The sequence below is a fragment of the Patella vulgata genome, chromosome 7 (genome assembly GCF_932274485.2).
Source record: "Patella vulgata chromosome 7, xgPatVulg1.2, whole genome shotgun sequence".
Classification (NCBI taxonomy): Eukaryota; Metazoa; Mollusca; class Gastropoda; family Patellidae; genus Patella; species Patella vulgata.
Genome location: NC_065885.2, coordinates 40,412,673 through 40,425,410, shown reverse-complemented (window position 1 = coordinate 40,425,410; position 12,738 = coordinate 40,412,673). Strand labels below are relative to the sequence as shown.

Below are 12,738 nucleotides of genomic sequence, written 5' to 3'. Positions count from 1 at the left end.
AGACGGTAACAAAATAAAAAGAATACAGACAGTTATGTGTGTGAACACTCAAACTCAATGCTGAGCAGAGACTTATAGCTTATTCTTAAACCAAACTTGAATTGTCGTAAAAGTACCGAAAACCGTTTCGGTTTGCTATGCTGTCACCCCTTATACAAAATGATATCTCCCGACGAGTGACGTAATCAGCTTCAATATTGGTATTTTGAATCCTAGTTGTTTCCACACCGAGCTGGTTCGACACCCGCTACCCGCTTTGTTTCGACACCATCTACTTGGTTCAGTTTGATTAGGTTGATTATATAGGATTTGTATGGTAAGTAATTAAAACAATTAAGACGATTAAGGATGAACAAGTTATTTATTTTATAGTTAATTTGATAATACACATTATTATAAACAACAATATAAGTAATTAGAATAACATTGCCATGTGTTCCCCATTTGTCGAATTAACAAAAATTGTAGTTACCATTGTTTCGACACCATCTACTTGGATCAGTTTGATTATATAGGATTTGTATGGTAAGTAATTAAAACAATTAAGACGATTAAGGATTAATGAGTTATTTATTTTATAGTTAATTTGATAATACACATTATTATAAACAACAATATAAGTAATTAAAATAACATTGCCATGTGTTCCCCATTTGTCTAATTAACAAAAATTGCAGTTAAGTGCGCATGTGTGGGAAGCTTGTCCATTCCGCAGTCAGTGGAAGTGGAATTGAAAGTAAAACTAGTAGTTGTTATAGGTAGCGAGTGTCATAAAATAATTATGTAGTTTGTTTTTTTGAGCTTTGGGTTCAAATATGTGAATTTTTTGTTTAAGCTAAATAGCCATAAGCAATTTGATTTGTCAATACTTTGGAACATAGCAACACTGCTTTTAATTGAGGTAGATGTGCATTTGGTCAATGTCTTCCCTTTTTCTTTAAAGCTATGCAGAGCTAAGCAATTTCATTGGTCGATGCTTTGGGACAAGATTACTTTCATTCTAACTTACGGAGAGTGATGACACTTAGTGCATAGCTTCACTACAAAGTATTTCAAAACCATGACAAGTTTGCTTGTGAACATTTTCTGGTTACACCAAGTTTAGCTAATCAGTTTCATTACTCAAAACTTTTCAAAAAACTAAACGTGCAATTAATTTTATGTGTCTATTTGGGATTACGGCAGGCACATTAGCCTAACTGTTGGCTTGTTGGTCATGTGCATGGACAAATTGCTCATTGTTCATCAGGGATAATATATATTCTATTACTGGGAGATGGCTGAAGAAAATTCAAAACAGCCTTTTTTTTTGTAATTTCAATGACAAATTGACACAAAATTAGAATTATCTGATTAACCCAGGGCCATTTTTTTTACATGAGCCAGTGCCACAACGCTATGAGCCACCTAGACCCCAAAATAAACAAATGAAATATATTTTTTATCATGTCTTTATTAGGAAATTTAAGATATAACAGAAAAATACAAGAATTTAAATAGCAAATATTGACAATCAAATTTTAGTTAGAGACATCTAAAAAATAACAATGCAGTGTAATACCAGCGGCTGCCAGGCAGAATACGCCCACATTTTCGAGAGATGGATAGAGAACAAGCTAAAAAGAAAGTGATTTTTCCTACAATCAAGGGCCATAATTCAGGAAATTACAATTCGATATGCGCAAATATCGAAAGGAACCGAAATCTTTGGGTTATAAACTTACATTTTAAGTTTCAACAAAATCGGATAATAATTGTGACCTCTATAGGGTCCACAACCTTGATATACCCTATTTTTAAGCTATTTGACAACGAGGGGCAGCCATTTTGTCTGTCAGTTTTGGGCCGTCCTTAGGGCGTAACGGTGATATAATAATACGTTTTTTTAAATCGGATAAAAATTATGACCTCTATAGGGTCCACAAGCTAAAAACACGATTTTTCGTACAATCAGGGGCCATAATTCAGGAAGTTACGGTCCGATATGCGCGAATATCAAAAGGAACCAAGATCTTTGGGTTATAAACTTACATTTCAAGTTTCAACAAAATCGGATAAAAATTGTAACCTCTATAGGGTCCACAACCTTGATATACCATATTTTTACGCTACAATCAGGGGCCATAATTCAGGAAGTTACAATCAGATATGCACAAATATCGAAAGGAACTGAGATCTTTGGGTTATAAACTTACATTTCAAGTTTCAACAAAATCGGATAAAAATTGTGACCTCTATAGGGTCCACAACCTTGATATACCATATTTTTACGCTATTTGAGAACGAACGGCGGCCATTTTGTCTGTCAATTTTAGGCTGATTTTCACGAAATTCGAACTCAGTCGTCCTTATGGCGTAACGGTGATATAATAATATGGTTTTTTAAATCGGATAAAAATTATGACCTCTATAGGGTCCACAAGCTAAAAACGTGATTTTTCATACTATCAGGGCCGATAATTCAGGAAGTTACGGTCAGATATGCGCGAATATCGAAAGGAACCAAGATCTTTGGGTTATCAGCTTACATTTCAAGATTCAACAAAATCGGATAAAAATTGTGATCTCTATAGGGTCCACAAGCCAAAAACGTGATTTTTCGTACAAACAGGGGCCATAATCCATGAAGTTTCGATCCGATACATGCCAATATCGAAAGGAACCGAGATCTTTTGGAGATACACCTATATTTCAAGTTTCGTTAAAATCGGATAAGAATTGTGACCTGTAGAGTGTCCACAAACAAATTGTGGACGGACGGACGGACACACAGGCAGACAGACGGACGGACAGGGGCGAAGGCATAATAGTTCCTCATGAAAATGTGGGCGTATAAAAATTATTATACAGTTTGTAAATTTAAACAACATTGCAGTAAAATAAATGAATTAATACCTAGACTTTTGGTTTTCAACATGTTGAATCTGGGATAGATGGAGTCAGTAAAGTAAGCTACATATCTTTATATACATTATTTACAAAGCTTCAACAAATTTGTGGCTAGGAATTCAGCAAGAACCACAAAGACCATAATCACAAAAGCGGCAGTAGTGATCATAAACTGAACCGCCAGCAATAATGTGGTTGTGGCCTTTACGTTTACAAATCCAAACACTGCCACTTGAACGTAAAGACCATACTGGAATACACTCCAAGACCCTGAGAGTAAAAAGTCTACTAAATGTTCTTTGAAATACTGGGGATTCAAGGAAGTGTATTTCAATATAAATCCTGAAATAAAAAAATTATATGCTGAAACATAAAAAGTTAATAAACCTTAAAAAAAAAACCCTACAAATTATTTTATCAGATAAGCTGTATCTCAATAAACAGGAAACTAAGCTAAAATATAAAAGTTATAAACCCTGAAAAAGAAATGAAACATTAATGATCTGTATTCAGTATAAATCCTGAAAACAATTATGTGATGTAGGCCTACCCTATGGATAAAGTGGTTAAACCCTCTTTATTAACTCAATATTTTGGTGCATCAGTACATAAAGTGTAGCATATTTGACATCCAAACTGAAGCACAATTAACAACAAGTTTATTAATAATCACCATATCTTAAAATTATCAATATATAATTTTTTAAATGTTAATGTTCATAGAAATGTTATTGTAGTTCTATAGGCGAGGCTAGAATTGATCCGGATATGCCACCCTTCTACGTCGTTATTTGTTCGTATGGAGCGCATAAACACGGACCAATTCTTCACGCTGAACACTCGGTTGGTGATCCATTGTTTTTCGACATACTCCATAACTCGAATGACGTTATCATCAGATGTCTTGCTGTACATATCATAAAATGTATCTCGGATATGTTCGGCTGGCAGTAAAGGTAAAGCCATCATTTGGCACAGGAAATTGTGGCAGTCACCACGTTGATTATATGCAACCTGAGATGAAAAACAAATGAATAATTAATAGATACACATCATAAACGATTAAGAGCCATTCCACGAGAAAACCATGCAATATCAGGCAGATGTTCGAAGGTGGGGGTCGGCCGATTAAGTTCATACTCACAGGGTGTTCAACCCATCGAGCCTACTCCCCAGCCAAAATCGCCGATTTCAGAAATCAACCGTTTCCGAGATATAGACCGATTACGTTTTTCGGCTGATTTTTGTCATTTTTAGCCCAAATTTTAGCTATTTTTGTCGCACTACTACCGCTGTTGCATGACCCTGGTGAACTAGGTTTTGGTTGTTCGTGATAGTTCGGGTCTTACCCTATCACATTATCATGGTCACCCGGTTCAAGTTAATTTTCCATAGGTGTCAGGAGACAACACAAGATACATGTCTGGAGATACATGAAATGTACTTTATCTTCAGATCGAGATAACTCCACTGGAGCAGGGTTTACGATAAAAATTACCAGCAGCTGCCAGGCAGGATACGCCCACATTTTCGAAAGATGGATAGAAAACAAGCTAAAACGAAAGTGATTTTTCCTACAATCAAGGGCCATAATTCAGGAAATTACAATTCGATATGCGCAAATATCGAAAGGAACCAAGATCTTTGAGTTATAAACTTACATTTCAAGTTTCAACAAAATCAGATAAAAATTGTGACCTCTATAGGGTCCACAACCTTGATATACCATATTTTTACGCAATTTGAGAACGACGGGCGGCCATTTTGTCTGTTAGTTTTGGGCCGATTTTCACGAAATTCGAACTCAGTCATCCTTAGGGTGTAACGGTAACATAATAATACGGTTTTTTAAATTGGATAAAAATTATGACCTCTATAGGGTCCACAAGCTAAAAACGCGATTTTTCGTACAATCAGGGGTCATAATTCAGTAAGTTACAGTCCGATATGCGCGAATATCAAAAGGAACCAAGATCTTTGGGTTATAAACTTACATTTCAAGTTTCAACAAAATCGGATAAAAATCGTAACCTCTATAGGGTCCACAACCTTGATATACCATATTTTTACGCTATTTGAGAACGAACGGCGGCCATTTTGTCTGTCAGTTTTGGGCTGATTTTCACGAAATTCGATTTTCAATTTTAGGCCAATTTTCACGAAATTTCAACTCAACCGTCCTTAGGGTTTAACGGTAATATAAAAAAACGTTTTTTTAAATCAGATAAAAATTATGACCTCTATAGGGTTCACAAGCTAAAAACGCGATTTGTCGTACAATAAGGGGCCATAATTCATGAAGTTACGGTCCGATATGCGCGAATATCGAAAGGAACCGAGATCTTTGTGTTATAAACTTACATTTCAAGTTTCAACAAAATCGGATAAAAATTGTGACCTCTATAGGGTCCACAACCTTATACCATATTTTTACGCTATTTGAGAACGAAGGGCGGCCATTTTGTCTGTCAATTTCGGGCTGATTTTCACGAAATTCAAACTCAGCCGTCCTTAGGGTTTAACGGTGATATAATAATACATTTTTTTAAATCAGATAAAAATTAAGATCCTCTATAGGGTCCACAAGCCAGAAAACGCGTTTTAGCGTACAATCAGGGGCAATAATTCAGGAAGTTTTGGTTCGATATGCGCGAATATCAAAAGGAACCGAGATCTTTGGGTTATAAACTTACATTACAAGTTTCAACAAAATCGGATAAAAATTGTGACCTCTATAGGGTCCACAACCTTGATATACCATATTTTTACGCTATTTGAGAACGAACGGCGGCCATTTTGTCTGTCAGTTTTGGGCCGATTTTCACGAAATTCAAACTCAATCGTTCTTAGGGTTTAACAGTGATATAATTATAGGTTTTTTTAAATTGGATAAAAATTATTACCTCTATAGGGTCCACAAGCCAAAAAACATGTTTTTGCGTACAATCAGGGGCCATAATTCAGGAAGTTACGGTCCAATATGCGCGAATATCGAAAGGAACCAAGATCTTTGGGTTATAAATTTACATTTCAAGTTTCAACAAAATCGGATAAAAATTGTGACCTCTACAGTGTTCACAAGCCAAAAACGTGATTTTTCGTACAATCAGGGGCCATAATCCATGAAGTTATGGTCCGATAGATGCCAATATCGAAAGGAACCGAGATCTTAGGGTGATAAACCTATATTTCAAGTTTCATTGAAATCGGATAAAAATTGTGACCTGTAGACTGTTCACAAACAATTGTGGACGGACGGACAGGGGTGACGACAATATACGTCCACATGAACCAGTTCTAACATAAGAAATAAAATCGTTGTCAACTAACTTGCAAAAGTATGAAAATTCTTGTCGAAAGTTACCAAAAACTTCAGTTTTGATTGGGATACATCGCCAATATTGTTATTCAAAGGGTCAATATATCAACTCCAGCTCCCCTTCAACCTGCTTTGCCAAAATATTCAGTCTCGGTGTTGTTTGGTATCGGCTACAAATCCAAGATGGCGTCTCCCAGTGAATATGGATTTTCGCAAATTCTCAATCTAGAATGTCGATCCTGATTATTTAAACATTTTTTTTCTATGAAAAATGAGAAATTTCAATTCAAAATTTTGAAAAACAGTTGAGTTAGAGCAGATGAAAGTCGACAATTATGCAAAACAGACCCAATTTCCATGAAAATCACCTATTTAGCCTTCACCGTGACCTTCAATCGCGAGGTCATCAGGGATACCATTTGAAGTTCACATCGACAAACCATATCTCATTCGAAAATATTGAAAAACAATTGAGTTAGAGTTGGGATTTCAAAAATTTTCTTGTCCGACATTTTACCGAAAATAAAGGGGTATAACTCTTATCGTTATTTAAGCAGACGGATTCATACCACAATTAAAGATAGGTTGCCAGGCAACAAAACATACGCCCACAGCAGCTAAATCGTCCGAGCGGTCGACAAGGGTTGTCGCATATTTATTCCTTTGTAGGTAATTGGGGGCCTTTACAAGACAGTTCCATACAGATCAGATTATAAATTTTGTCGTTTGATGGTTTACAAGGTTCTACAAACTGAAACAAGGTCTCAACTCTGGAAGTAATCTACAGAAATTGTTGAAATTTGACACGCTTTTTTGTTTTACTAATTTAAATAATGCATATAAATTTCATACGGGTCACATGATCACTTTTGTCATTGAAACGTTCACAATCTCCATAACTCTAGAAATATTGACAGAAATTGCTGAAATTCAATAGACCTGTTTCACAAATTTAAATGATGCATAGAAATTTCATACATATCGGATGATAACTGTTGTCATTAGAGTGTTCACAAGATTTAACAAAGTGAAACAAGGGCAATAACTCTAGAAGTAATTATTGTAAATTGCTTAAATACTATAGGCTTTTTCGTTTCACTAATTTAAATTATGCATATAAATTTCATACATATCGGATGATAACTGTTGTCATTAGAGTGTTCACAAGATTTAACAAAGTGAAACAAGGGCAATAACTCTAGAAGTAATTATTTTAAATTGCTGAAATACTATAGGCTTTTTCGTTTCACTAATTTAAATCATGCCTATAAATTTCACAAAGATCGGGTGGTAACTTTTGGTGTTAGAGCATTCACAAGGATCAATAAAGTGAAACAAGGGCCATAACTCTAGACATAATAAACGGAAATTGGTGAAATTCAATAGGCTTCTTCGTCTCACTAATTTAAATAATGCATATAATTTTCAGAAAGATCGAATGATAACTTTTGACGTTAGAGCGTTCACAAGGACCAATAAAGTGAAACAAGGGCCATAACTCTAGACATAATAAACGGAAATTGCTGAAATTCAATAGGCTTCTTTGTTTCAATAATCTAAATAATGCATATAAATATCAGAAAGATTGGATAATAACTTTTGACGTTAGAGCGTTCACAAGGACCAATAAAGTGAAACAAGGGCCATAACTCTAGACATAATAAACAGTTATTGCTGAAATTCAATAGGCTTCTTCGTTTCAATAATCTAAATAATGCATATAAATATCAGAAGGATCAGATGATAACTTTTGACGTTAGAGCGTTCACAAGGTTCAATAATGTGAAACAAGGGCCATAACTCTAGATGTAGTAAACAGAAATTGCTGAAATTCAATAGCCTTCTTCGTTTCACTAATTTAAATAATGCATATGAATTTCAGAAAGATCGGATGATAACTTTTGGAGTTAGAGCGTTCACAAGGTTCAATAAAGTGAAACAAGGGCCATAACTCTAGACGTAATAAACAGAAATTATTGAAATTCAATAGGCTTCTTCGTTTCGCTAATGTAAACAACATACATCATTTTAAAACAATTGGATGATAACTTTTGGCGTAAGAGCGTTCACAAGAAATTATGGACGATGGACGGACGGACCGACCGACAGATGGACGGGCGACGGCAATATACGTCCACATTTCAATGTGGGCGTATAAAAATCATGTGTCAACAATATATTCAAATCCGCACGTAATAAAAATAGGAACACCTCGCTTTTTTGAACGCCCACATTCTCGTGTGGATGTATATTGTCGTCGCCCCTGTCCGCCCGTCCGTCAACAATTTGTTTATGGGCACTCTACAGGTCACAATTTTTATCCTTTTTCAACAAAACTTGAAATATAGGTTTATGTCCCTAAGAATTCGGCTCCTGTCGATATTGGTATGTATCGGACCGTAACTTCATGGACTATGGCCCCTGAACTTATGAAAAATCACGTTTTTAGCTTGTGGACACTGCACATGGAAGTTACAATTTTGATCTGATTTTGATGAAACTTAAAAGTTACATTTATAACCCAATGAACTCAGTTCCTTTCGATATTCTCACATATCAGATCTTAACATCCTGGATTATGGCCCATGATTGTACAAAAAGTCGCGTTTTTAGCTTGTAGCCCCTCTAGAGGTCACAATTTTTTTTTCGATTTTTAAAAACGCTAATGATGGCGGAGTTCGAATTTAGTGAAAATCGGATCGTAACTGCCGCTCCTCGTACGCAAAAAGTGCAAAAGTATGTAATTCCAAGGTTGTGGACACCCTCGAGGTCACAATTTATATCTGATTTTCATGGGACTTAAAATAATTATGTTTAGATCCCAAAGATCTCTGTCCCTGTCGATATTCGCACATATTGGACCGTAACTTTGTGGAATATGACCCCCGATTTTAAAAAAAATCGCGTTTTTAGAAAATTCTTCTTGAGGTCACAATTTTTATCCGATTTTAAAAACCGTTTCAATATATCACCGTTACGCCATAATGACAACTAAGTTCGAATTTCATGAAAATTGGAGCGAAACCGGCGGACAAAATGGCCGCTCCTCATAAGCAAATAGTGTAAAAGTATGTAATTCCAAGATTGTGGACACTCTAGAAACACAATTTTTATCCGATTGTGATGAAACTTAAAATGTATGTTTATATCCCAAAGATCTCGGTTCCTTTCGATATACGCGCATATCACATCGTAGCTTCCTGAATTATGACCCTGAATATACAAAAAACACGTTTTGATCTTGTAGTCCCTCTTAATGTCACAATCTTTAGTTGACTTGATGAAACTTTTATATTATATACTTTTATATCCCAAAAATCTTGGTTCCTTTTGATATTGTCGCATGTCGGACTGTAACATACTGGATGATGGCCCTTGGTTGTACGAAAAATCACTTTTTATTTAGCTTGTTCTCAGCCTATCTTTTGCAAAATGTGGTTGTATCTTGCATGGCAACCGCTTATTCATATTTAATTCCCGTATGGTATTCAAATTTATGTCAGTAATATTCCTACAAAATTACGTGTTTTCGTAATACAATAGAATGAAATTTGCCGATCCGCGCTCGTTTCAATCAAATTCACGGAAGTAATATCCCCCAAAATTAAGAGTCTTTGTTTATTTGTCAGCAAATGAAGAAATGCGTCCGAAATAAGAATTATTTTTGGTGATGTCAAATCATTTTCGTAAAATGGTATTTTAAAATTACATTGATAGTTAAATTACTTGTTAAAGGCATACATAACTTCGGCGTATGGCGTACGTGACCGTTAACATATAACACATACAGTTTGTTTCATAGTAAGCACTGCTGGTTGTGATGCTGTGGTAACTTTGCTGTTTGACCCCGGGTATCATTTTACCCTTATAATGATCAGTCTGTGCCTTACTTAGTCTAACGATCATTTGGAATAAATCGATGAATGTGAACTTCATTTCATTTTGTCATTTGTTTCTTCGTCAGTTTCATTAGGTGACTTTAATAACACTTAAAAATCAAATATCCCCTACTTTTTTTGAATAGTATATATTAATTTTGAAATTCTTAATATTATTCATCTTACCTTGATGTCCGATTGGGCATATTCCTGGCCGGACATTTGGAAAATCATATCTTTTGGTAGATGTTTTCTTCTGCTTCTGGATTGGTAGATGTCTTCGTTGTGGGATTAGTCTTTAGGTGCCAGGCCCGTCTTATCGTGACCTCCCCTTACTCCACAATCTCACTCTATGGGTTTGGTATCTGTTTCTTTTGCGGAATAGTGTTTAGGTCCCGAGTCCATCTGACCGTAACTCCCCTTACTCCACTATCCTGCTAGTTTGGTAGATGTCATCTCTGTGCGATTTGTGTTTAGGTGCCAGGCCCGTCTTATCCGTGACCTCCCCTTACTCCCCTATCCCACTCTGTAGGTTTGATGTCTATTTTTTGCTGGAATAGTGTTTAGATGCCAAGTCTGTCTGATCGTGACTCTCCCTTACTCCACTACATGTATCCTGCCAGTTTAGTATAAATCCCCTATGTAGTTTAGTGTTTAGATGCCGAGCCCGTCTAACCGTGGCCCCATTAGGGCGTGGATTTGTTTGAAGATTTGCAGTTTCAGATCTGGTCTCGGGAAGAGTAAGTTCTTAGTGTTGAATGGTATGTTGTTAGTCTCCATCATTCTCACTAGTTCCCTTCTCTCCTCCTTGTATACCTCGCAGTTTACCAGGACATGGTTGGTGGTACATTCTTCTCCGCACTTACAGTCGATGACTTGGTGTTTGCAGTCTCGCAAACACTCTTTCATCCTTAGTTTCGATATAAGTCTGCATATATCTCTTTTAGGGTGATTGATCGCTGTCTTCGTGTAGATTTTGTCATCAGTCGGAATCTGTATGTGTCAAGTTCAACGAGTTTTAAGAGCGTGTCCGCGAGAAAACCATGCAGAAGGTGCTAACGCTTCAATCACAGATTTTGACCAAATTTGGTTTATAAGTTGGGATAGTCCCAAAACACATAAATTTGCAATATCAGATAAATTTTTCAATTCTTGACTGAGAAAATTGAAAAAACATTTTTCCTACAATGGCTGCTGTTGATTTAAATGTAGATAATGATGTTGGTGTACTTGTGACTGAATTAGATAAATTATTTGAAAAGGACAAAATTGATATGGCCTACAGTGCATATTGTGACTTTGATAAATTTAATAGGAAAGACATGTTGATGTCTGATTACATTGTTGAATTTGAGCAAAATATAATTGTATTAAGAAATATGATATGACTCTTCCAGAAGCTGTGTTAGCTTTCAAACTGTTAGATAATGCAAATCTGTCAGTTAATGAACGTCAGTTAGCACTGACTGCCTGTAATGATATTAAATATGACAACATGAAATCAGCTTTAAGTCGAATATTTAGTCAAACTGGATGTAGTGAATCAAAAATCGGTGATGTTGATACAAACGTTAGCCAGGAACAAGCGCTTGATACTAGGACTGTAACCAACAGACACAGTGGACGCAACACATTTAATCATCTAAATGTAGATCAGCGTGGTGATCGTTTAGGACAAGCTAATAATTTTCGTAGATGTAGACTCTGTGACTCAAGATATCATTGGTATAAGAATTGTCCAAGTAGACATTCTGGTAGTGTTAACATGTGTACTAATGATGAAGCCAACGTACATTTAACCCTTTTAACTTCCGAGTATACTGCAAGTGAAATATTGACAATGGAGGCATTCAATGCTGCAGTCATTGATACTGCCTGTACAAAAACTGTTTGTGGCAGGCCTTGGTTAGACAATTACTTGGCAAATTTAGATGACACTCTTAAAGATAGGTTGCCAGGCAACAAAACATACGCACACAGCAGCAATAACTCTAGAAATAATTATTGTAAATTGCTGAAATTCAATAGGCTTTTCTATTTCACTAATTTAAATCATGCATATAAATTTCACAAAGATCGGATGATAATTTTTTGCGTTAGAGCGTTCACAAGGATCAATAAAGTGAAACAAGGGTCATAACTCTAGACGTAATAAACGTAAATTGCTGAAATTCAATAGGCTTCTTCGTATCACTAATCTAAATAATGCATATAATGATAACTTTTGGCTTTGGAGCGTTCACAAGGATCAATAAAGTGAAACAAGGGCCATAACTCAAGACGTATTAAAACAGGAATTGCTGAAATTCAATAGGCCTCTTCAGCAATTTCCGTTTATTACATCTAGAGTTATGGTCCTTTATTGAACCTTGTGAACGCTCTAACTCCAAAAGTTATCATCCGATCTTTCTGAAATTTACATGCATTATTTAATTAGTGAAATGAAGAAGCCTATTGAATTTCAGCAATTTCCGTTTATTACGTCAACGTAGCACATGCGGGAGCGATTTGCACCTGGCATTTGTAAACAAAATTGACAATATTTTTAATAAAAAAAACCAATTGATTATTGTTATTTATAATATTTCTGCCAGACCCAACTACAATTAAGCATATAATCCTACCTGAAACGGGAACAAATCGTCGTTTTTA

At 35.7% G+C, this 12,738-nt stretch overlaps 1 protein-coding gene across 1 annotated transcript in view; it reads right to left on the bottom strand.

The window, feature by feature from the left end:
* LOC126828386 (ADP-ribosylarginine hydrolase Tri1) overlaps positions 1 to 11,964 on the bottom strand; it is a 63,787-nt gene extending 51,823 nt beyond the window's left edge. Inside the window, exon 1 of the mRNA XM_050558166.2 lies at positions 10,273 to 11,964. Within this exon, the coding sequence (XP_050414123.1) occupies positions 10,273 to 10,320 (48 nt within the window). The 5' untranslated portion in view covers positions 10,321 to 11,964. The remainder of the gene's footprint in view (positions 1 to 10,272) is intronic.
* Positions 11,965 to 12,738: the final 774 nt, after the last annotated feature.